General features: G+C 36.0%; 1 protein-coding gene across 1 annotated transcript in view; it reads left to right on the top strand.

Moving 5' to 3' along the window:
- The window catches only part of MYO6 (myosin VI), a 232000-nt gene that overhangs the window by 126048 nt on the left and 79941 nt on the right, over nucleotides 1-26011 (top strand). The window contains exons 8-13 of the mRNA XM_036767011.1: nucleotides 3256-3311; nucleotides 7857-7954; nucleotides 12730-12894; nucleotides 16174-16254; nucleotides 20186-20366; nucleotides 24609-24753. Coding sequence (XP_036622906.1) covers nucleotides 3256-3311; nucleotides 7857-7954; nucleotides 12730-12894; nucleotides 16174-16254; nucleotides 20186-20366; nucleotides 24609-24753 — 726 coding nt within the window. The remainder of the gene's footprint in view (nucleotides 1-3255; nucleotides 3312-7856; nucleotides 7955-12729; nucleotides 12895-16173; nucleotides 16255-20185; nucleotides 20367-24608; nucleotides 24754-26011) is intronic.

Below are 26011 nucleotides of genomic sequence, written 5' to 3'. Positions count from 1 at the left end.
GTATAAAATAGAAGAGGCTAGGTTAGGTAGTACTTCTTCTCAAAACGATCTGGGATCTTTAGTAGACCATTAGTCAAAAGTTTGATGTGGCAGCCAGTGTACTAAAAAAGCTAAAACTGTAAAAGTACTGAAAACTAATGTACTTTAAGGCTTTATTGAGAAGTGTAGGTGATGATAGATCCTGTGTTGGTCAAATATCTGAAGCAGTTGTGTTTACTTAGAACACCATATTTTAGGAAGGACATTTATAAGTTTGAGAACATCCATGAAAAGGCAACTAGAATGATGAAGGACTTTAGGATCATGCCATTGATTGTTTGAAGAGAGAAGACTTGGAAGAAGTGGAAGGAGTGGTAGAATTTGGGACATAGAGTTGATTGTTTTCTTCAAGTACTTGAAGGACTATTAGGTGGAAGAGGGATCAGACTTGTTCCTCTTTTTTTTTTTAGCTAGCCCTAAAAGATGGGTATGATTTCAACTGGCCGAAATTGTAGCAGACATTGTAGATATGAAACAGCATAAGCAAAGGCACAAAATTGGGAAAGCACAAAATGTATATGGAGCAGTAGAGAAGAAATGGGAACCTGGTGTGGAAATTATAAAGAGGCAGGTTTGGCTTGATGGCAGGAAAAACTTCTTAAGAGTTAGAGCTATTATTTCTGGGCTGTTTAAGGAGGTAGTTGGTTCTCCAAAAGTAGTTCTCTTCTGAGGCGGCTAGCTGGCGCAATGAGTGGAACACTGGCCCTGGAGTCAGGAGGACCTGAGTTCAAATTTGGCCTCAGACACTTTACACACTTACTAGCTGTGTGACCTTGGGCAAGTCAACCCCAATTGCCCTGCCTTCCCCTGCCCCCCAAATAGTTCTCTTCAAATGAAGAACTGGTAGCCTCTTGAGGGCCCTCTTGTAAAAGGAATTCTTGTTTAGGTACAGGTTGGGCTAGTTGGCTCCAAGGTCTCTGCCAACTCTGAGATTCTTTGACTCAGTGAAGGAAATTGTTCTCTGCCCATCTCAGGGCCTGAAACTTTCTGATGATTAGAGTTACCATTAGAGAAAGTGAGAAGAGAATATTCTGGATAGAGGTGATCCATGTTTGAGTCAGTAATTAAATGAACAGAAGCCAAGGACCAGACTGGGTTGTAGTTATGTGTTTTTCTAGAGCTCCATTATCTAAGGGCTGAGATGAGTGAAGTAGCTAGATGTAGGTATAGAAACCTAGGGAAGTTAGGTCAGGGCATCCTACAGGGAATATTGATGAACTAACTTATTCTGTCTTCCTTCTATTGTGTGTTCTATATGGCTGTCATATACTGATGAATCAGAAATGCACGCCAACACCTGACTTAGCTTTGGTGGTTAAACTTATTGACTAAGTTAACAGTGCTTTCTCCCAGGATACCTTCCCAATATGATGCTATGACTTGGTGGTTAACGATTTTGTAGCATGTTTGTTGTATATGGTACAGTAGACTCTCCTTTGTTGAATCTGTGCCTTTCCAGTCCTCTAGGTACTGAAATTCAATTGAGGATATCTTGAACCATGTATTCTTCAAGTCTGTCCATGGTTATTCATGGAGGTCCATTTCAGAGGCTTGTTCATGGTTCAAGTGAAGCTAATTTAACAAAGTGTGGCAATACTTGAAGTGGATAGGGAATAAAGAAATCATACCATAGAAGTAGGCCATAGAATCTGCTACATGACTTCTGGAAAAGTAGCCAAACCTTTTTTCTGCCATTTTGCTAAAAGATGCCAAGGTTCTGGGAGGATACTCAGAGTTCTTGCCTTATTCTCTGATGTCCTCCTTTTAGTATGGTATTCCACTGTTTGTATGGTGTACCATGAAACAGTCTGGATACCTTCCAGATAACCATTGACTGTTCCCTAGAAGGTGAGATTCCACTGGAGATTCCTCTGATAAATGATGTGAGGGGAAAGGCTGTGAAATTGAAAAACTGCCTCCATGAAAAGTCAAATGGCCTTTGCTGTAGTGGGTGATTCTGTACAGGGGATGTAAATTGTCCTAGTCATGGTCCCTATTAACCACCAGAATGGCATCCAGTTTCTTGAACAAGGATGGGTTTGTGGTAGTATGTTGCTTTGCTACCATCCAAGATAGGTGATGCTGTGGGATGAATTGGCAGTTGTTGCAACAGAGTCCTTGGCATGGACATGAACTTACCATAACTGGAAATGCTGACCTGCACTGTTTTGTACAAAGATCCAGCAAAATTTTTGTGTAACTGTATAAGCCCTAGAATATGACCCCTGTGGGCTGCTGCCAAAATGTTGTGACGTAGATGAAGCAGTACATATTGACACCAGGAGGAAAGTATAGGTACAAGCGGATCCAAGGGGCAGTTAGATGGTGAAGTGGATAGAACATTGGCTTTGAAGTCAGGATGCCCTAAGTTCAAATCTGGCCTCAGACACATGACACTTACTAGCTATGTGACCTTATTTAACCCTGATTGCCTCATCACCCCCCCCCCCCCCAAGACCATCCAAGACTGATCCTCCTTTGGCTTGAGGCACCATGTCTGTTGGGAAGGGGTGAATATGTGGTCCCTAGTATAAGTAGTCATAAGGGAATGTTGACAAATTTTCTGTTTATCTCAATCAACTTGCCTTCCTAGACATTTAATATTTCATGGTGGCAGTGTGCTTTTTGTGTAGCAGATTTTTGCTTATGTGTTGAGATATTCTTGGGTCATATTTACCGTATTGCCTGACTCTAGTATGCCAGTCTAGCTTTGGATTCTGATGCAGACAAAGAAGGAGGTATTGAGAGGTAGGAGGAGGACTAGGAGAGTCATATAGAATGTATTATCATAATACTGTGTGTTTAGAATTTGAAGGAATTTTAGAAGCCATCTGGTCTAACCTCCTCCCCCCATTTTATAGATGAGGAAACTGAGGCCCAGGGAAGTTAAGTAACTTGTCTAAGATCACACAGTCAGAAATGATCAGAAGTGGCATTTGAACCAATGTTATATGACTTCAGAGCCAGCACTCTTCTCACTGCACTGTAGTATCTCAGAGATTATATTGTACTTCTACCTATTTTTAGTAGAAGTTATCAAATTTAACATGGCCAAAACAAAATTCATAATCTTCGAATTCACTGTCATTTATCATTCTTTTATCATTTTCATTTTAAGTTTTCATTTTAAATGCATTAATAATATTGCTATAATTATGAATATAACATTTTATTGTTGTCTAAATGCTATTATGTTTTATTATTTTTTTTAAACAGATATCTCACGGAATCCTATGGTACAGGCCAAGATATTGATGATAGAATTGTGGAAGGTACTTTAAAAAAAAAACTAAATCCAGTTTTTATCATTTGACATTTACTAAAAATAACTTAAATGGAATCTTTACCTCTTGCTATTTAGTGTAAGAATTATGGAAGATCTTTTTATTTTATTTTAATGGGGAGAATGACTGTTCTTGCTAGTTTTTCACTGAAGTTATAATCAAAGTGTGAAACATTTGGTCATTTTGTTATTTTTTTATACATAACCAGAGTTTTAAGACTGATAACGCATAAGTTAAGTTATTCTAGGCTCCATATTGGCTGCCTTTATGTCCTTCATTAAGTAACAAAGATAAATGGTTTAAATTCTTTCTTGGCAACATGTTGATAATAGTCGTAAAACTATTAAGTTGGTGTAGGTATATTTCTTGGTGAGACTATTGCAATTACTTTTTTTAACCAAAATAGATTATTAGCTAGAAAGATGAACATTTTTCATCCTTAGGCTGTCTTCCCTCCTCTCTAAAGCCTAACTCACTATTCCCTCCTATAAGTCATGTCAAGTGCTTATCTCCGTCCAGATTGACTAACTGGAACATATTAAATTTCCTCTCATGACATTTATTACATAGCTAGCATTTATTAAATACCTACTGTGTACCTAGCACATATTTATTTCAAAATATAACATTTTGTGCATTTGATTTTTGGACTGTTTTCTTAAAGAGACTCAGACATGTCTCTGGTTTGTTTTCTTTTATAATTCTGTTTTTAATACAGCATCAGGTACCCTTTGAATTTTGTATTGATCGGACAAGGTTTCTAAGAAATAAAATGCTTCAGTATTTTAGGAATCTTTAATCTCATCAGTGTGAGCTTCTTTCATGCAAGCAAATCACTATCCCTGATATTTGGGAACTACTGTAGCCAAAATTAATTATCTTATGACTTAAACAACCAGGTGATAAGCCAGGTGAATTAATGAATGAATGAAAAAGCATTTATTAAGTTTTTACTATGTGCAAAACCCTATTCAGGAACTACAATAGAAAAACAAGATAATCCCTGCTCTTAAAGAGTTCAGTTTCTAATGGGTTAGGACACCTAAGAGGGGTCAGCTTCAAATCAAATAAAAAAATCCTATGATCCTTCGTGTACAACAGCAATGCAAACAGTAATGTGTCTTATCTTCCTTAATGCTATTTCTACTGATGAGATTATATTCATTTCTGATGAACTATTGGACAGTGCCAAGGACTTTTGATGGTAAAACCTCCTTTTCTGGGTCTTCAGTAACGGTAGCCGCTCAAGAGGCAGGTCTGCAGCAACTGGAGGATCAACTGTTAGGTCCTAATCAGGCTTTGTTTCCCTGCATGATGGCTTTGAGACCTGACCTGAAAGTAGGGACAGTGGTCTGGAGAGCACTTCTGTTTGGACTCAGAGTCCTGGGGTGCCTTCATCAGTTTCTGAGAGGAGGGAGGCGGCGATGAAATTGACGGAAGTAGTTTGGCTTGTTTGGCACGTCCTGTCTCTCAGGGTGCTTTGATATTTCAACTAAGCTGGCTTGTTTGCCATGCAGGTGGTAGTTGGGAGGGATGGTCGACTCCTTCTCAATAGGGATTGCTTCTGGGCAGAGTAATCACTGTGGGCAGTGATGAAATAGGTGATTCAGTAGATAGAGTGATGAACTGGAAGTCAGAAAGACCTGAGTTCTGTGTGCGATGTGACCTCAGACACTAGCTTGTGACCTGTACATCACTTCACAGGCAAAAGCCTGTCTCAGCTTCGTCAGCTATGAAATGGGAATAATAGTAGCACTTGCCTTGTAGCATTTTTGTGAGAATCAAACGAGACATTTGTAAATTACTTTGAAAACTTTAAAGCACTTTGTAAATATTTTGATTATTTTTATTACATTCTAAACTTTCTTTCCTTAAACTTTAAAAAAATTCTCTTTAAACTGCCCCAAATCAGTGGAGTTTCACAACTTTTTCCTCCTAATTAGTTTTTTGTTTATCTTTGTCCTTAAAATGGATGTCTTAGGTTAAAAGTGGCCAGTTTCCTTGTTAATTAAATATTATATATATATATATGTATATATATATACACATAAAAACAATAAGTATTTCTATGCCTGAGTCTGTTAACATAACTAGAATAGTAAGACTATGCAAAAATAAAGCCAAAATGGAATAAAGACTCACTCGTTGCCGGAGTCACCTCTACCAGGAAGAATTTTTAACACTCTTCTCATCTTTTTCTCCTGGAACAGTAACTGCTTGCTAATAGATCATAGATTGAAGCTATATTTGTCAATTTCTGGACAAAGAATTCCTGGCTCTCTTATGTCTTCAGTTCAGTAAAGTTTTCTAGAAGCAAAAAGTAAAACAAAATAGCAAACCTGAATTGCAGTACCCAGGGAAAAACCAAAAAACAGCTATGTGTTATCAAGACAGTATCATATGTGGTCCTGAAAAAAAAGACACAAGAAATTATTAAGTTCATATATTTTTATAAATGACATAAGATTTCTTAAAAACAAAAAGAACTATAATAGATACCAGTGGGAAGCTTTTGGTTCACTCATTATTTGGAGACATTGTTGCCTGTGATATGACTTCTGCAAAAAGAGTCAGGGAAATAAAAATGTCTGTTAATTACTGAACAACTTATGTTCAACTTTAACAGTCTTTCTCTGTTTCTTAGATTCTGGGGTTTGACGTCATAGTGCCGAACCAAGTCCCTATCCAAGTACTTGAATAGAGGAAAATGGTTTAAAGACAGTTTTTGTTTTAACCATAGATACTTTCGTGGCCTATTTACATGTGGAATGGGGCTACACAAGTGTGAATACAGTTCAAGTGCCTTATTGTCCTAAGGAAGGTGCTTTTGTGTCTGATACCTAAAGGATAGTAACAGAGAATGTTTATTTTTAATATTTGACAAAAGAATTCAGTCTTCACAAGATTGTAATTTGTCAGTGTTAAATTAAATCTCTGGTAAATAAAGTTGAATTCAACAAAAATAGTTTTCTCAGATTCTTTAGTTGTCTTTTTTTCATAGCATCATAGTTAGGAATGGAAGGGACCTTAGAAGGTTTTTGAGTCTAGCCCCCTCATTTTATAGATGAGAATGAGACACAGAGGTTAAGTGAGTTGTCCAGTGTCACAGTTAGTAAATGTCTTAGGCAGGATTTGAACCAAGGATTTCCTTACTCCATGTCCAGTTGTCCTATCCACTATATAGAGCTCCTTCTTACATTCTAGTGGACTGTTAGTATTTAGTATTGTTAATATAAATTAAATAATAATTTAAATTAATTTAAATGAATAAATTAATATAAAAAGCTTAGGCACTTTTGAAATATACCTTTAAGGAATTTGCACAAGTTGTGTTTACAGTGAGGGCATTTTCAGGAGTATTAACCATAATATTTTTCATTTTAATTGCGAATTTTTTTAATTTACTAAATTACTATTTTGGGATCTTTGAAAGTTGATGAATAAAAAGAGAATGATTTTAGGGGGCACAATAAGGAAGACAAACTGAAGACTGAAAGGATTCAAAGTAGAACCTCTTAAAGAAGGGTTAAATGATTACATCATTTAGGCAAACTTATAGGCAAAATGACTGGGAAATGTTTGCGAAGATGGTGAGGGACCAATTATTGCCCCATTCCAATATAGGTACACTAAGAGGAATGAGCACTAAATGGCATCAAGGAAAATGTGTCAGCACAAGCAGTTGTGAAACATTGTAATAGATTACTGGATGAAATATGTTCATTTCACTTTGCATCAGTTGATGTAAGTCATCCTAGGCTTTTCTGAAAGCACCCTGTTTGTCATTTCTTAAAATACAGTAGCATTCCATCACAATCACATACTACAACTTGTGCAAAGATTCCTCAATTGATGGGCATAACTTCAGTTTCCAATTCTTTGTCACCACAAAAAGAGCTGCTATAAATTTTTTTAGGTATAGGTCCTTTTCTTTGTTCTTTGATCTCTTTGGGGGTACAGATCTAGGAGTGATATTACTGGGTCAAAGGGTATGTATAGTTTTATAACCTTTTGGGCATAGTTCCAGATTGCTCTTTAGAATGGGTAAGTTCACAACTCCATTGGGTGCTTTTTAATAGTCACACAAAGAAGGTAGTTTTTAAAGTTATTTTTGCTAGTGAAAACATAAGAAAGGGAGAAGGTCCAAATTAAATATTTTTTCCCTTATCCTGCCCTGAAAAGCTTATTTTATTGTTTGCAAAACATTGTAAGACTGGTTTGTGTGTATTGAAACTGTAGAATTATTGGTTTTAGAGCTTCTTGTTTAATTTTTTGTGGAAGTCATTTCTTGATTTGCAGGAGATGGAAAAATCTAATTTTTTTTGGTGTAACCTATTTTTTTTCTAAAAGTCTTCCATATTGCACTAAAAATGGAATACCACAGTTTTTAGACTTGAAATAATTTTTATTACCACTTCTTTTCACTATTGGTTATGAGTAATTTTAAGTCAGGTGAAAGGTACTAGGTGATTTTTAATTTTCTCCCAAGTGAGTCTTTTGATGAAATTGTTTGACTTTTATCCTTCTTACTAGCCAACCCATTGTTAGAAGCTTTTGGGAATGCAAAGACTGTTCGTAACAATAACAGCAGCCGTTTTGGAAAATTTGTTGAAATACATTTCAATGAAAAGGTAAGAGGACATTTTTGGATATGGTATATTATATTGGTGTATGTTTCTGATGAATGTGAAGATGTTAAAAGATTTGGAGTTCGTCCTCATTTCATGATAAATTCAGTCAAAGATTAGCTTGTCTTTGTGGAATATAGAGACAGCTGTAAGAATGCCTTTACTACTCCTACTGAATACCTTCTTTGCCTTTACATAGATTTTAGAACACCTAAATAATTTCATTATGAACTTCAGAAAACCCATGGTAAAGCTCATTTTAAGAGTAGACATTATCATATTGCCAGAGTCTTTTAGGTAACATTAAAACTCATTAAAATAAAACACACCAACTTGCACTAATCCTCTATTTTTTATAATGCTGGAAATTCATAGTGACATATATTATTGTTTTTGCAATTAGCATCATTAGTGATTTTGTTATTATTAGAGACAGTTAAATTATCTGTTTTGTTATATTCTTTAGAATGTTAAATCTTGAGCTTATTTTCTTCCCTCAAAACTTGTTTCCCCTTAGCTGCTTCAGTTAATGGCACTAATTTAATTCAACATGAAGGTATTAAGCACCTGTTATAGTGAAGTTGTTATGCTAGGTGCAAACAAAATCCTAGAAAATTTCCTTCCCTTGAAGAATTTACATTCTGTTGAAGAGAAAAATTTGTCAGCTAAGAAGCATGGTAACTTGAGGAGGAGGAAGAAATCATTAACAATGTTAGAGAAAAAAGGAATGTTATCTCGTAAGAGGTGCACATAAATGCAGTCTTGATTGAAGATAAAAATTCTAAGAAGCAGAAGTAGGAGGGGTTAGTTCATCCCAGTGCAGAGGCACAGAAAGAAGTGATGGGATGCCATGTTCAGGAAACTGCAGATAGATCACTTTGACTGGCATGGAGAATGTATGGAGAGAAAAAATGTGAAATAAGGCTTAAAAGGTAGTTTTGAGCCAGGTCACAAAATACCATGCTAAAATATTTTTATTTTATCTTATCAGTGTGTTATTTTATCAGTGCATAGTGAGCCACAGAGGATTTGTGAGCAGCAGCATGACATGGTCAGATGAGCTCTAGGAAGATTACTTAGCAGTTGTGGGGAACACAGAGAGAAAGGAACCTAAAGATAGGGAGACCAGTTAAGCTTTTTCTTATAATTCTGGCGAAAGGTGGCAAGAGTCTGAATTAAGGTGGTAGCCAGGTGGATGAAAGGAAGAGCTTCAGTGTGAGAGATGTTGTTAAGGAAGCATCAATAATTATGGCTTGGTACCTGATAGGCTGTGCGACATGAGGAGGAGGGAAGAGCCGAGGGCATCTTCAAGGTTGTGACATAAGGAACTGCTGTGCTTACAGTAGAAACGAACATTTTTATACAAGAGAGTGATTTTGAGGTAAATAATGATGAATTCTGTTTTGGGCATATTGAGTTTGAGTGAAATTTTAATCCAGTGGGCAGCTTGAGATTTGAGAATGAAACTCAGGAGAAAGATTAGAATTGAGTTTATAGATTTGGTAGTTAGCCATATAGAAATGGTTTTTCAGTCCTTGGGGGAGCATATGAGGTTACCAAATGAGAAGGGTATGAAGGGAGAAATGAGAAGGCCTATAACAGAGCCATGGGTACACTGTATGGTTAGGGTATGGGAAATAGATAGTGATACAGTAAAACAGACTAAAATGGAGGAGTTGACGGAAGGGTGTCCAAGTGAGAGCAGTAATGGAAAAGCCAAATGAGCCAGAGAACATGCAGAAAGGAGTGGTTAATGTTTCAAGATACTGGAAATTTGACAGGATAAGGAGACAGCAGAGGTCATTGTAATCTAAGGGTAGTCATTTAATCTGTAGAGATTAGTTTCCATGTCTGTAAAATGATGAGATTGGACTAGATGACTTGGATGATCAAAATGGCAGATTCACAGGGAAGATCAGAAGAGATAAGTCAAGAGAACGAGTACACGGAAATAGATTTTTGTAAGAAGAGCCATGTCCTTGTTAAGCTCTGTGCTAGGTTATAGGAATACATATACAAGAGTGAAGTTCCCTGTTCTGAGGGAGCTTACATTCTACTAATAGGTTACAACATATTTACAAATAGATAGTACATTTAAAAAAAACATACAGTGATTTTGAAGGGATAACAACTAGGAAAATCAGGAAAGGCCTTTTAAAGGAGTTGGCACTTGAACTGAGCATTTTAAGAGAGGCACAGGTTATGGGACAGTGAGGAGGGAGCACCTTTCAGGCTAAGGGCACTAGTCTGTTTGAAGGCAAAGAGAAAGGACACTGACTGTCTTTATAGGATAGCAGGCAGGCCAATTTGAATGGATTGTAGAGTGTATGAGGGAGAATGATGTGTAATTAGCCTTGAAAGAGAGGCTGAAGGTCTTGAAATACCAAAGAGAAGAGTTCATATTTTTACCTGAAGGTAAGGGGGGCCCATCGAAACTTTTTGAGTGGAATGAGATGGTCATATGTGAATTCAGTGAATTTCAGTCTCTGCTTTTTAAATTTCACTTAGTATTGTCTCATCTTTATCCTTTTTTTAAATTTAGTTTTGGTTTGTAGCTTTGTAGCTTTGGTTTTAGTTTAGTTTGTAACTAGTCAGGTTTTCACACAGAGAACTATGACTCCTACATCAGTGGCCAGTCCCTTCTTGTTTGTTCAAGTATAGCCAGTTGTGCTTGTGTATGTGTGTATGTGTGTGTGTATGTGTGGAGGGGTATATTTCTTGCTTGCCAAAGTCTGTGCTTTCATAGTCTCTTCTTGAAGAAAATATTCATGGCATATAGGCCCAAGAATATTTAATTTATTAATTCTGTTTTGGCCTATTTTATTTAATTTGGTGTACTATTAATATTGGTATTTCTATAATACCTTAATGTTTGCAAAGCATTTTACAATTATCGTCTAATTCGATCGGGTATATGTTATTGCTGTCCCCACTTAACAGAAGAGGAGATTAAGGCAGACAGAGGTGAAGTGACTTGCCCAGCGTCACACAGCTAATCAATGTCTGAGGCCACATTTGAACTTAGCCTTTTCTTGACTTCATGTCTAGCATGCTTCCTAGCCGCCTCGTTAGAAATATGTTTTCCAACTTTTTTTCCCTTTTTTTCTGTTTAGCTTTCAACATTCACTTCCATAAACTTTAAATTTTCTCCCCCTCCCCAAGACGGTCTGCAATCCAATATAGTCTCTACATATGCATTCCTGTCAAACATATTTTCATGTTAGTCATGGTGTGTAGAAGAATTAGAATGAATGAGAGTAACCATGAGAAGAAAAACAAAACAAAACAAAAGAAAAAAAAGAAAATAGTCTGATCTGTATTCAGACTCCTTATTTCTTTTTTATGGATGTGGATGGCATTTTCCATCATGAGTCTTTTGGAATTGTTTTAGGTCCTCACATTGCTGAGAAGAGCTAAGCGTATCAAAGTCAGTCATCATGTACATTGTGGCTGTTACTGTGTACATTGTTCTTCTGGTTCTGCGCACTTCACTCAGTGAAGGTCATATAAGTCTTTCCAGGTTTTCTGAAGTCCGCCTGTTCATCATTTCTTATAGCACAGTGGTATTCCATTACATTCATATGCCACAACTTGTTTAGCCATTCCCCAGTTGATGGGCATCCCCTTAGTTTCCCGTTCTTGGCCACCACAAAAAGAGCTGCTATAAATATTTTTGTACGTGTGGGTCCTTTTCCCATTTTTATGATCTCTTTGGGATGCAGCCCTAGAAGTGGTATTGCTGAGTCAAAGGGTGTGTACAATTTTATAGCCCTTTGGGCATAGTCCAACTTTTTTTCATGTCTATTTATATGTTAACTTGATTTGGATGAGATTTTAGAGTTTCTTTACCTCTTCACATCTTGCCTTTCTACCCCCTATCATCATTCACTGTAGAAGCAGAAAGGAGCCACACTTGACTAAAGATCATTAAACATTTTTCCTGTTTAGGTTACTGTTACTGCGATCAAAGAATTGGTCACTTAGCAGCCATCATGCTGCTGAACCTCTGTGTTCTTGGCTAGATTGGGACTTGGATAGCAGACAGTTTATTGCTAGGATCTTATTCAAAGGCTCTTGGTAGAATCTGACAGAGGTCATCTGTATTGATTGCCTCAGTGAGGCATTGAAATGGGTCTTTTGTGGAGTATTTGTTCATGCACAGAAAATTATGGGAGCAGTTATTTGTCAGAAAAGATTATGTGTTTTCCTTATATATTAATGTGTAATGGTATTTCCATAAAAATGTAATTTCTTGACTTAAGATTGCTGGTCCATGCAAGGCCCACTGCACTTCAGGACTAATAATGAAACATGTTACCCACTCTCTGACAGAGAGGTGAGGGATTTACAGAGAAGATTAAAGTATTTGCGAACATGGCCAATGTGTGGATTTGGATGTGTTTTGCTTTATTATGTTATTTTCATAAGAAAGCATTTATATTAAATTTGAGGGGAGTTTGGAAGGAGGGGAGAACTAGTGATCAGGATACCCCTTTCTACCCTGAAAAAGGAAATAAAAGAGGGTCATTGTAGCATTTTTTAAAAAAAATGCTAAGACGAGAACAGAAAAAGGTCCTGAAGTAGATGCAGACAAGCAGAACAGGTTTGAAATTTGTTTAATTTGTTATATTCTTTTGAAAATGCGACTGATACATAATGGAGATTCATGGTTTCATGAATTCTCTTCTCTTTTGGCTATGTAGAAATGCTAATGTTTGATGAGTTCTGTCTAATACAGAACAAAAAAATGAAAAAAAGTATTTTCTCTTTTTATTCAGAATGCAGTTGTTGGTGGATTTGTTTCACACTACCTTCTAGAGAAATCTAGGATCTGTGTTCAAGGCAAAGAAGAAAGGAATTATCATATCTTTTACAGACTGTGTGCTGGTGCTTCTGAAGATATTAGGGAAAAACTTCATTTAAGCTCTCCAGACAATTTTCGGGTGAGAAAAATAAAGCATCCTTCTGATAATAATGTAATCTAATTTTACTGTGTAAATAGTTTGTTTTATTTGGATTCAGGATTACAGATCAGACACATTCTAGTCCAATACTCACTATATACAATTTAAATATAATTTGTTAGAAACACCAAATTGAGAGGCATCATTGTATAATGGATAGAGAGCTGGTTTCAAAATCAGAAAGAATTGAGTTCAGATTCTCCTTACCCATACTGGATGTGTGATCCTAGGAAATTATTTAACTACTTAATGTTCTAGGCAGCTCTCTAAGACTATAAGTTGCAGAAAAGGTACTGATTTGTATTGGTGGAAGAAATTACCTCACCTGGAAGTTCTTTATACCAATAAAATCTAAGATCTATTCCCTATCTTAACTCTTACTCGCTTTGTTAGAATCACAGGTGTACTAAATAAATCTATTTGAATTTTTTTTGCAAGGAGCGAAAATGATGGCAAAGATGTGGGATATGTACAAGTAAAAATCACATTGTTCAAGTTGCACAACTTAAGAATATGCAATGATGTAAATGGGCTGGTTTAAACTTATCTTTGACCAATTTGAGGAGAAAATGGTTTGCTGTACAAAGGAGGCAAATTATTGGTCTAATTCAGAATTAAATGTCAGCATTTTTAAAGAACCATTTTAGAAGTGTAGTTTATAGTCAAACCCATGATTATGCAAGCTCTTGTGTTATTTCTTTGTTTTCCTTTTTTGCTGTTTTATTTCTTTGGAATCATCTTTAACTTCTGATATCTACCATTTCCCAACTCCAATTCATATCACATCCATAGCCTCTTAGGAAACTTCTTTACAGTAGCCAGAAACTATATTGAAAAGTATTTGTAACTATATCTATCCTTCTTCAGTTGTGTTTCAGATTCATTGAGTCTGTCAGTGACTTGGAAGTTCTCTCAGGCAATTTTAGATGGGTAAAACTGCTACTGCAGTGGTTCTGTCCCTTAGGCTCCATCTATATTAGCAAATAAAGCATTAATTATAGAGAGACAAATGCCTGGTTGACAATATTTGAATTAATTAAATGATATTTTAGCAAATAATAAAGTATTAGAATCATTCAGACTTCTTAAATAATTTTGCAAGTATATCAAGGAGACATCTGCCACATTTCTACAAAGGTGGAAAAGAGGAAAGTATATGGTATAGGCCAGTTAAAATGATGGCAAAATAATGCAAATATCTAACAGAAACAACTGGGAGGAAAAATTTCCATTTAGAAATTTTTTTAAGCGAAACATTCATCTTGGAAATTTAATATACAGTCAAATAATATACTTGTTATTGCTTACAGAATAAAGCTATTTATTAACATTTTAAAATGCAATGTTCATCTCTATAGATATGATTTGTTTTTTTCATTCAGGTTTTAGAATAGCTAGCCATATTGTTTTATTTCTATTACCTTGTTTTAGTGGCTTAGCTAAAGCATTGAATAGGCATGTATAATATGAAAAAAGAATCTCCCAAATTATTTATATTTTGCTGTAGTGTGTTTTTATTTTTATATTTGAGAATGACTGATGGTTGACAATCTGAGAATGGTTAACAGTCAATGATCTGGGCATTTACTCCAAACAAAATATAGAAGGCATAATGATCAGATTTAGAGGAAACTAAAAGGTTACTTAATTTATCCATTTCATTCCATTCTTTTTCCCTGTACTCCGATATATGTTGAAAATAGCTCTCTCAAACTAATACAAAAAGTTATCTTTTACTATAGCCCCCTACTCAGGGAACCTCTTGAAAATATTTGGTCTTTAGACAGCCTTTGAGCCCTAAATAAATTATTGAAACTTAACAAAGCTACATCAGAGTTGAGTACCTAGTCTAATGTAAACAAGTGACTATAATGTAAACAGGTATAATAGTACAAGTCAAATCAACAAATATTTATTAAAACAGGAATTGTATTAAGCTCCAGGGATGCAAAAAACAAGAAGAGACAACTCCCTTTTCTCACGGTGCTTATAATCCAGTGGGAAAGACCACATGAAAACAGATACGCACAAACTAGATTATACACAGGATGAATTGTAGATAGACAGTAAAGGGAGTCTTTGTTGTTGTTGAGTTGTTTCAGGCTTGTCCAGCTCTTCATGACTCCATTTGGTGTTTTCTTGGCAAGGATATTGCCATGGTTTGCCATTTCCTCATTTACAGATGAAGATACTGAGGCAGACAGTTAAGTGACTTACCCGGAGTCACAAGTTTGTCTGAGGCTGGATTGAAATGCAGGAAGATGAATCTTCCTGACCGCAGGCCCAGCACCCTGTCCACTATGCCACCTAGCAGCCTCAAGACTAGGAAAGGTTTCTTGCACAAGGTGGATTTTTAGTTGATATTTGAAGGAAGCCATTGCTGAAGGCAAGATTTCAGCTACACATGTTTTGACTTCTATTTCATTCGATGTTCTATTCTTTGTTTTAGAAGCTAAAGTTGCAAATGCTGCCATAAACAGGCATAAAAATGATGGTAAATTGTATTTTCATATCATTTAACTTATCCCAAGCACCATTACATAAATTACTTCATTTGATTACAGGTTCATTAAGATCAACCTTTAATGAACATTATTAAGTGCCTTAGGTACAAGGTTGTTGGTATGAGCAAAATAGAAAAATGTAGTTCTTGTCCCCAGTGAATTTACCATTTAGAAGCCTCTAAGATAAATATTGTAAGTATTAGTATCAATTTGTGTTTTAAATGTGTCCTCACTGAGGTTCTGATAGAGGCTAAATAACTTGACCTCTTATTTTTCCTGCTGTTTCTCTCTTCTGGCTCCTTAAATCTTTTGGGGGAAGGTTCACCAAAATGTGTTTCAAAATTCTCTTTACTCTGAAAATAGATTAGAATTAATACTTTGTCATGAGTTTTACTTTGGAGAAAAGATATAGTTCATAGATTATATTGGCACTTAAAATGTCATATTGACTAATTTCAGAATTACTTTTTATCAAGTATGGGAAGTCTTTGTCATATTGTTTTTTCATTTTTAGTGCTTCAGTTAATCTGCTCTTTCTGTTTATGGATAGATACTGACATTTAGTTTAGTTTCTGTGATCCTAGTAACACTGGAAAAAAATAGATTTTTATGTATTAGGTGTTGACTAAGTTTCATACTGGATTAAAACTAAATGTTCTTTAGAAGGTCAAATAGAAATACATATTGATTGTTGACATATTAAAATGAGATTTTTCTCTATCAATTTATAATATAAAATATTTCTTTGTCATAGTATTTAAATCGAGGTTGCACTAGGTTCTTCGCTAATAAGGATACAGACAAACAGATTTTACAGAACCGCAAAAGTCCTGAGGTACAGTAAACTCATTTTTATTTTAAGTATTTTTTAAAAATAAGAAGTCATAATATGTTTACTCATTATTTTAGCCTAGTAGTTTGGCTTTGGTTTTAATATTATATTTACTGATTTTTAAAGAGCAAGGAATTATTAAAAATGATTGCCGTAACATTGTAGCACTTATTTCAGTATAAGCACTTATGTCAGACTCATTGCATTCATGTAATTAGGCCTTACTAGACTTTGTAAATTACTTGGTTTTTGTGAATTGCCCAAGATTATTTTCTTATAATTCATTACAAAACTTATTCTACTACTCTTTTAAACTATGGCTACATAAAACAGTAAAGTTGTAGAATGTGTGCATATTGACTTTATTTGGTTGTCCACTTTTCTCGAAGTATTTTTATGCACATCTGATATTAATGTGTAAAGAAGATAATACAATGAAATGATGGTGTTAAATTTTTAGAACCTCTCATAAAAGTCCCATATAATTACATTTTATAATGTTTTATAGACCTGTCAGTTAATCTTAATCACTATGTAATCTTATGCGTTTGGGGAAATGTTGGTTTTAATAAAATTTTCACTTTAAAGTGCTATTTCTAAAGCATGCTGAACTTAGGAAATTAAATACGCTATAGCCTTTTTGGTCTTAATTTGTAAGATACTTAAGCTCTATAATGATTTAAAGTCATATCCCATTCAAGAGTTAAAATTCAGAGGGTTACAAAACCCTCAAAAATCAAGTTAAAATGTTGTTAATTTATATAGTGAAAGATTTATATTGAGTGCTTAATTGAACATGTCATTTTTATAGATGATTTTTTAGGTAAATTTTGAATATTCTGACATTTATGAGTTAAAATTTTTTGACTTGCTTGATAATGGTGGCTATGGTAAAAACAAAAAGAAGGAAGGGGAACAAAATACATCCTACTCCACTTACAAATAATTGTGATATCTGTGTAATTTAAGGTAATTCAATTTATATGATCGCTTACATACTTTCTAAAGCAATAGAAATGGAAGGGAGATAAAAGAAATACTTGCTAATTGGAAAAAAATCAAGAGTTTTTTAAAAAAGGAAAGGTCTGTAAACAGAAAATGTTGTTGTTTGTACTTTGTTCTTGAAGAGGGCCTTGTACTCAGGAAGGTGATGCCGTGACCTGTAAGTGAATGAGATTTAAGTGAGGGAGGGCTTTGCAAAGTCACCAGCCCCGCTCTCTCCTCCTGAGGCATCTGAGTCCAGTGGTGAGATATAGATCCGTACAACTGGAGATGGCTCCAGATTCAGTGGGAGGCGTTGGCCTTTTTAAGCTAAGGTCTTTCCCCAGTCTCAGTTTTACTGAGGTAATGTACATTCAGTGATTACGGCCAAGTAAGAAATGAAGCAAAGAATGGCTTTTTTGCCTAGTTTGAAAAAAAAAATTAGTCTGGGAGGGTAAGATGCTCAGGGTTTCTGACCAAAACAGAACCAGTTGCTGTTTACTTTGGCTCTGAGCCATCAGGGCACAAAAAGTGACCAAGTGGGCTGGGTTGGGACCTATTATTGTTGGCCAGTCAATGAAAGCCAGAATGGTTTGGGTTTAAGGCAGGAGTGGGGAACCTGTGACCTCAAGGCTACATGTGGCCCTCTAGGTCCTCAACTGTGGCCCTTTGACTGAATCCAAACTTCACAGAACAAATCCCCTATAAGGGGCCTATAAGTTAAAGGGTGGCACTTGAGGGCCACACGTGGCCTCTAGGCCACAGGTTCCCTAGCCCTGGTTTAAGACATGGTCCTTATGAAAGAAATCTAGTTCGTAAATCCCAAAATACCTTTCGAGGTTTCAGCAGTGCTTTGGGGGGAGCATCAGCAGGGAAAGATCTTAGCTTAAAAAGTCCAAGGTCTCCCACTACATCCGGGGCCATTTCCAGTTGTCCTGGTCTATATTTTGTCACAAGTCCCAAGTGACTCAGGAGGAGAGAGTGAAGCTGGTGACTTTGCACAGGCCTCCCTCACTTAAATACAATTCACTTGCAAGTCATGGTATTGCCTTCCTGATGTCAAGGTCCTCTTCAAAACGGAAAACGAGAGACAGGATGTTGGAGGACTTTGGAATCAGGGAAACAGGTTCATGTCTTATGTGTAACATATATACTAGCTATGTGACTGACCAAGGGCAAATAACTTGACTTAGTGTCCCAGGCAACTCTCTAATACTAAAAGGGACTTTTCATACTGCGAGTTCATGCTAATGAAATTACAGGTCTGGACAAAAAAAATTTTAAGAGGATTTGTTCAAATAGGAAATCATAAAGAGCATAATTGATTTTTATTAGTAATCTTTTATCCCTAAAGGGCCATATTTAGAACTTACCACTATTATGTAGAAGTTGTTTTCCTTGAGATAATAGAAATTCAATTATTTCATTGCTGTGGTCCTTAGAAATTTTGGTTCTGTGAATAGAAGAAGTAAATGAGATAGGAGTAGAAAAATACAGTTTTCATTATTTGAAGAGAAGAGAAAAATGTAATATTTCTAGTTCTTTAGTGAGCATACTTTGTTTTTTTCTGTCCCTAATCTTGTTGATAATTCGTGTGATTACAAATATAGATGGGTAATGGATTAATGTTTTAAAATTACTTTTTGTCTTTTCTTTATTATCAGGAAGATGAGGTGATCATTTTGAATAATTAGAAGATGTAGTTTAATTCTCTTGGTGTTTCCTCAGTCTGTGTGAAGTGATTACTTTTTAGATGCATGCAGTGTTTTTGGTCTGCATTGGTGAAAGTAGTGTTTTTATTTATATTTAATTTCAAGAACTTTTTTTAATTAAAGCAAATACTGTTTAATTTGTGGCATTTCTCAGTTTACCTAAAAGACATAGTGATGTAATTTGTGCTTTCTATTAATTTTTCTGCATGAAGTTGTTATTGTTGCTTCTCTCTGAGTTAGTGTGGTAGATTTGCATTGTAATGTGTGTCTAGATGTTTTCCAGAAATCATGAAGAAAAATTGTTTTGTTTGGAGGTATTCTTCAGGCCTTAGTTTCATGAGAGGCAAGACTAAATGACTTCTTCTGTCTCTAAACCTATGATCATATGTATTAACAATATATATTTTTAAAAGTATAACTGTCAGGCCAGCCAGTGTTTCCTGTGAAACTGTATTTAAGCTATTTACCAATGGCATCTTAGCAGCAAAGTACTCTTAATACAGTGAGATTGAGTAACTTATCTACTTTCAACTTCTGGAAAATTCCCAGACGTAGTTACTCTATCTTCCGATATTCTGCAACTTTCATGCTATGTACTTCCATGATCTTTGAAGGCATGGTTTCTAGTTCTTTTCTATTTCTTACCTCATGGTACTGCTTTTAATCAACAGGCACATTTAGATACAAATATTTTCAAAAAGTCTTTCAGTAGATCCTTATAGTAAGCATTATGTCTTCATATACCACTTGAATAACAAGGTGAAAAAAATATTAGTCCTCAAAATGATTCAGAGTTTGAGAAGCTTTATCAGTCCTTTGCTTGCCTACCTGTGTCAGTGTTGACACCAGTGGTAGTGTATGTACAAAACTTAGAGGTAGAGGACTTGGTGCTAAAATTTTGATGCCACATTACTTACAGTAGCTTGTTGCTTTTTTTTGGCTTAATTTCTTTCAAGTTTGTACCCGTCACACATGTATGTGCTTGCTGCAGCTGAATCACTTAATGCTCTTGCTTTTTACTTCCTCCTTGTCAAGTTTTCCAACATTACAATGCTTTTGGTTAGAAATTATAAAGTAATTGGAAAACATGAATTAAATTTTTTAAAAAAATCTTGGTAATTTAAAAATATTTAATTTTGCATGTGTTTGCATTGCTTTGCTTCATTTTAAACCACTATTATCATTTACCATGATTTTAAAAATTTCAGGGTGAAATAATTGTTGTCCTTTTTTTTTGGTAGTACCTTAAAGCAGGTTCCCTGAAAGATCCTCTTTTAGATGATCATGGTGATTTCAATAGGATGTGCACAGCCATGAAAAAGATTGGTTTGGATGATGAAGAGAAACTCGATCTTTTCAGGGTCGTAGCTGGTGTCCTGCATCTTGGAAATATTGATTTTGAGGAAACTGGCAGCACCTCAGGTTATTAATACATGATTTTTATTGCATGTTTTAAGTTGTAAACTGAATACTGTTGCATAAGCTGTTTTTAAATCCAATAGCATATTAATGAAAATTTTAGTTGCTATACAGTGAAAACAAGACTGATAGAACAATGAAAATGGGAGTTCTAATTCATCCAAAAAAGCATTCGTATATAGAAAAATTGATAAGATAAACATACACAATTTGTAGGCTTGTTGTCTTGAAATTATTTGTGATATTTTGGCACCTACAATCAAAACCTCATGCTATTTTTAGATGTATAGAAATTTCTGTGATATTCCTTTTATCAGTGAATTAAAAAGCACTTGAAGTGATCATAAGATAACCAGCACTATGCTTGGGTAAAACTCAGGTCATGTAGTTGTGAAGTGTAGATGATCCTCTCCTATAATTTCTTGGTAGCATGTAATGCTACCTTTGATGCAGAATGGGAGAATTATGTACAAGACTTTCAAAGTCAGTATTCATGTAGTCTTTATAACATTTGGATGTTATTGGATGAATTTCTATATCTGATTTCTGTTTTTTCTCTTCCATTATTGTTATCTGTTATTTTCCTTTTGGATAAGATTCTCTTCCATAGCCATGTTGCAGTCAAAAGTCTCATTTTATAAGGCTCAATGATAATTAAGAGGTTAAATTTGCTTCCCAGTGTATGGATTCATTCACTGCCTGGCTTACAGTATCTCACTCTACCCCAGTTCTTGTCCTTATGATAAGGGATTTTAGCATGCTTATATATGTTACCTCAGATGAATGGATATGTTAAAAAGCATATATTAGATGTCCATTTTGTGCAAAGCTCTGTGAGAAACTCCAGGGCTATAGATAGAAAAAATACAGTCCTTGATCTAAAGGAGCTCACATTTTTGTAAGGGGAGACAATACGTACGGGGAGTTTCAGTTGCAAGTCAGATAGAAAGGATCAGTGGTCCCAAGGGTCCAGCATCAAAGCAAATGATAATGCATCTTCATTGTTAAGATGATGCTTATTTTTGAGCCATTTGACTATGTCTAAGACTTCAGTGGTGAGAACTTTTCTTTTCAGATCTTTCATAGCTGTGGCTGCTGAGAAAGCAGAGCACTTGGAAAGACACTTGCTAGATTTCATTTCCACAAGGGCTGTTCCCTTGGGTAATTTTAGCTACTGGGCTAGAAGCAAGGCTGGTATTTTCAGGGACTTTGGTATTCCCAGAGCTCTTGAGCTTACTTCTCCTTTGGTAGCAGTTGGTCAGCAATTAGTGTTTGTGTTTGTGTTTGTGTTGGGGCTGTGAGACTCTTTTCTCTATATAGGCTGCTCCCCTAAAATGGGAATGTGCTTTAATAGGAGCATGGGGTTCATTCTTAGCACTAGATATTTGTATAGGAGTCCTAGGTAATCTTCCTTCTTCCAATGTCTGATAAAGGAAAATGGAAACCACTTTTCATGACCTTCTATCCCTTAAACAATGTTCTTTGGGGAAACCAATATCAACTCCTGCCTAGGGATGCTGGAAGGGCAATAGAATTGAGTGAGCCAAGAGTCATTTTATCTTTGACTGTTCATTGTGCTTCTCACAGAGAAGGAGATTCTCATTAATGAGATGCCTAACATTTTCACTCACAGGAGATGATTTGCTAAAGGTCTTGGGCCATATGACCCAGGGAGGAAATTTAATAAACTGGAAGCTGGCTGGGCACCAGCTTGTGTTTATGATACTTGGGAGTCTAATTCTGAGGCTGCATCAGGACAGTTTGAGTGAGACTTCTCTAGGGGAGCCTGTTTGCAGTGTTGACATCCAAACAAATGTAATTACTTGGGACATAGGATCATAGATTAGAACTGGAAGGGACCTATGAAGCCAATTTCCTCTTTTTACAGATGGGAAACTGAAACCCCGAGATATTAAATGACTTTTAGAAGGTTGCAAGGTACTAATAGAAATTACATCTTCAATTGCTCCCTGTTTACTGAATATTTCTCTGTTGCCTACATACATGCCTGTGTCTCTCTCATCCTCAAAAACTCTGCATATGATCTATCCATTCCCATTAGCTGCTGTCCTATAACCTCTTCCCTTTTGTGGCTAACTCCTTGAGAAGGCCATCTAACTGTCTCCATTTCCTTTCTTCTCACTAATTAACTATTTACAATCTGGCTTCTGATCTCACCATTCAACCAAAACTGTTCCCTACAAAGTTACTAATGATCTCTTATATTGACGATCTTTATTATCTTTTCTTAGTTCTTATTCTTCTTGTTCTCTCTGTGGCCTTTGACACTGTGGATCACTCTCTTCTTGATACTTTCTTCTCTGTAGGTTTTCTTGGTACTGCTCTCTCCTAGTTTTCCTCCTATCTGTCTGAACATTCCTTCTCTGTCTTCTGTGCTGGATCTTCATTTACATCATACCTGCTGACAGTAAGTGTCTCCCAAGCCTCTCTCCTTTTTCTTTATATTATTTTCCTTGGTGAGCTCATCAACTCCCATGCTTTCAATGATCATCCCTGTAGATGACTCTTAGATTTACTTACTTACTTACTTTACTTACTTAGATTTACTTGTACAGCTCTAAACTTCTCTACTGACTCTGCTTTTTAGACATCTTTAATTGGATGTCCTGCAAACACCTTAAACTCAACATTCAGAAACTGAGTTTATTATCTTTCCTCCCAAGCCCCACACTCATCTTTCCCACTTCCTCTTGACTTCCTTATTACTGTTTAGGTTACCACCATCTTCCCAGACACCCAGGCTCAAAGCCTAGATATTAGGGGCAGGGCTAACAGTATTACCCTACTTATTCAGTTTTGATACTGGGTTGAAATGAGGCACTTTTAAGTCGTTGAGCAGTTAATAGAAAGAGGTTTACTTTGCTTCAGCCTAACAGTGATATGCACTAAATTTACAATGGCACTTAGTTTTTATAGATTCATTCTTCCTCCCCTCTCCATCTCTATATGAAAACGTTTATCCTAACCCTGGACAGGGTATGGTAACATGTATGGTCTTCAGATATCCACCCCAAATCAGAGGGGCTCTGACTCCATTTGAGTGGGGCTTTTTACACCCATATGTAATCAAGAAGCCGTATCAAGGAAGGCAGGGGCCAGTCAGGTCTCTGGGAGTGTTTTGTTGTCCGTTAGAGAGAACACCCTTGTTGCAGGGAAACCTATTCCTATCTTATGAGGCGTCATCAGTTCTCCTTTCTCATCACTCATATCAAGTCTGTTGTCAACTTCTGTCGATTCTACCTTCAGAACATCTGTCTTATATGTCCCTTGTCTGACACTGCCAGGAGTATGGTGTGGGCCCCCATGACCTCATGCATGGACCACTACAATAGCTTTTTGGTTGGTCTCTTTACCTTAAGTATCACCTCATTTCATTCCATCCTCCATTTAGTTGCTAAAATGATCTTCCTAAAGCAGTTTCAGTAGGTTGGACTTGTGTTTTATTTTATACATTTAAAGAAATTATTCTGAAAAGGGGACCATAGGTTTTACCAAACTGCCAGAAGGTTCCACGACACAAAAAAGAACCCTGATCTAGAATATAAAGGGCAATAGTGGGAAAAAATCCCAGGAATGAATGGGAAATAGCACTTCCAGACCTCAGGTTATAAAGTACTAAATATCAAAAGTATTTGGAATTGGTTAAAAAAGTTAGTGGAACAGAATAGAATCTAGAAGAATCAGAAATATTTAGACCTAACCCAGTGTTTGGTAAACCATGAAACATATACTACCTAGATATGAGCTTTGTATTTGATGGGAATTAGTAGGAAAATTGGAAAGCATTCAGGCATAAATTAGATTTAGATCTATATCTTATGCCATAATAGATAATGTTCATTACATGAAATTGAAAAGCTGTCACATCAAGAAAATTACCCCAATGAGAAGAGAATTGGTTAATCCCTCTAATAATGTAGATGAGAAACTTTTGTGTAATTTATTGTCTTCACCTGAGCCACTTGGAAGCTAACCAACTTTATGGTGGTCACACATTTATTTGTCAGAGGTAGACTGCTGCTCACACACAGGGACTGTTTCATCTGATCTTTGCTTGGTACAGTAGGTGCTTAAAGATTCTTCAGTTGAATTTGTTAGCTTTATAATTTTGCAGAGAGTTTGGTTTGACAACCATAATTAAAGGAACTTTAGAGAAATTGCTCCTAAAATTCATCATTCACTAAAAATTAATCAGTACTTTAAAAATGTGATATATTTGATTAGGTGGTTGTAACCTGAAGAACAAATCTACTCAGTCTTTGGAGTGTTGTGCTGAGTTGCTGGGTTTGGATCAAGACGATCTTCGAGTGAGTTTAACCACAAGAGTCATGCTTACAACAGCAGGGGGCACCAAAGGAACAGTTATAAAGTAAGTTATTAAACCAGTACAAATAGGCCAAAAAAAGTTTTTAGTGTAATATTTTTCCCCTGCAAATGCCTTGCTTTTTATAAATGGCTTACTTTCATTCTTTCTTTTATAATTCTTCCAAAACTATGACAGAGAATTCTTATGCTTTTTTTTTTTAGTTTCCCAACATAAATGGTGACTTACATGTTCCTTGAAGTCATTTAAAGTTTCAAAAAATATAGTTGAGTAGGATCTGGTGTAGTCTTCCAAGAACCCAGGGTCACTTTCCTAAGACACAAAAGTAGGAACTTAGTGTAATAGTTGGTATCTTAAAAGTTGGAATCAGAAGACCTAGATTCAAATTCTGCCTCTCTGATCCTTACTACTTTTGGGATCCTTGGGCAAGTACAATATAATATAATATAATAAACATTTATTAAGCACTTATGTTCCAGGCACTGTGGTAAGCACTGAGGATACAAATAAGGAAATTAAAGACAGTCTCTGCCCTCAAGGAGCTTAGTCTAATGGCGGAAGACATACAAAAAGAAGCTGAAAAGGGAGGGAATAGGAGAGTTGGGAGGAGCTTTTTTTTTTCCCCTCCACCCTCCAGTCCTCCAGTCAGAGAGGCAGAGGCAACTTAGGGTACTGATAAGTAGTGAGTTCCAAAGCTGAAGCAATCTCCCTGACTATTTTCTTGGTTATAAGCTTATCTTTATAAGGGGCTGGGGAGAAGATGATGATGATGATGGTGGAGTCAAAACCAAGCAATGCCTATGGAGGGAAATGAAGTCACTTAATATCCCTGGGCCTCAGTGTTTTCATCTGTAAAGTTGTACTAGATAGGCTCTGAGGTCCCTTACAGCTCTTAATCTTTGGTCTGTGATAATTGATGACTTTATAGAGGTTTTATTATAATATTTGAAGAGGAAGTTAGATTGGAAGGGATTGAGGAATAGTTGGTAAAGAAATGGAGACAGCTAGTGTGGATTCCTTTTCCACAAATTTTTGAATGAGGAGAAAAGAGATAAGAATAAAAATTAAGATAGAACCAAGAGCATGGATGAAGAGGTTTAGTTTGGCAAGGAAAATGGGACACCTCTCCCTATGAGACTGGAATTAAGGTGAATTATATAGGGGAAGATAAAGTGAAATTATTCAAGTGGTAGCAGAAGAGAATTGAGGGACTGTACATCAGATAACTTTAATCTCACAACTAGAACTAGGATAGGGTGGCTGGAGCTTTGTACAAGCAGAAGAAGGGCATACTTTCTTCCTT

This window comes from Trichosurus vulpecula, chromosome 7, assembly GCF_011100635.1.
Source record: "Trichosurus vulpecula isolate mTriVul1 chromosome 7, mTriVul1.pri, whole genome shotgun sequence".
In the NCBI taxonomy this organism is placed as follows: domain Eukaryota; kingdom Metazoa; phylum Chordata; class Mammalia; order Diprotodontia; family Phalangeridae; genus Trichosurus; species Trichosurus vulpecula.
Note: the sequence above shows the minus strand (reverse complement) of the source record. Positions and strands in the feature narration are given on the sequence as shown.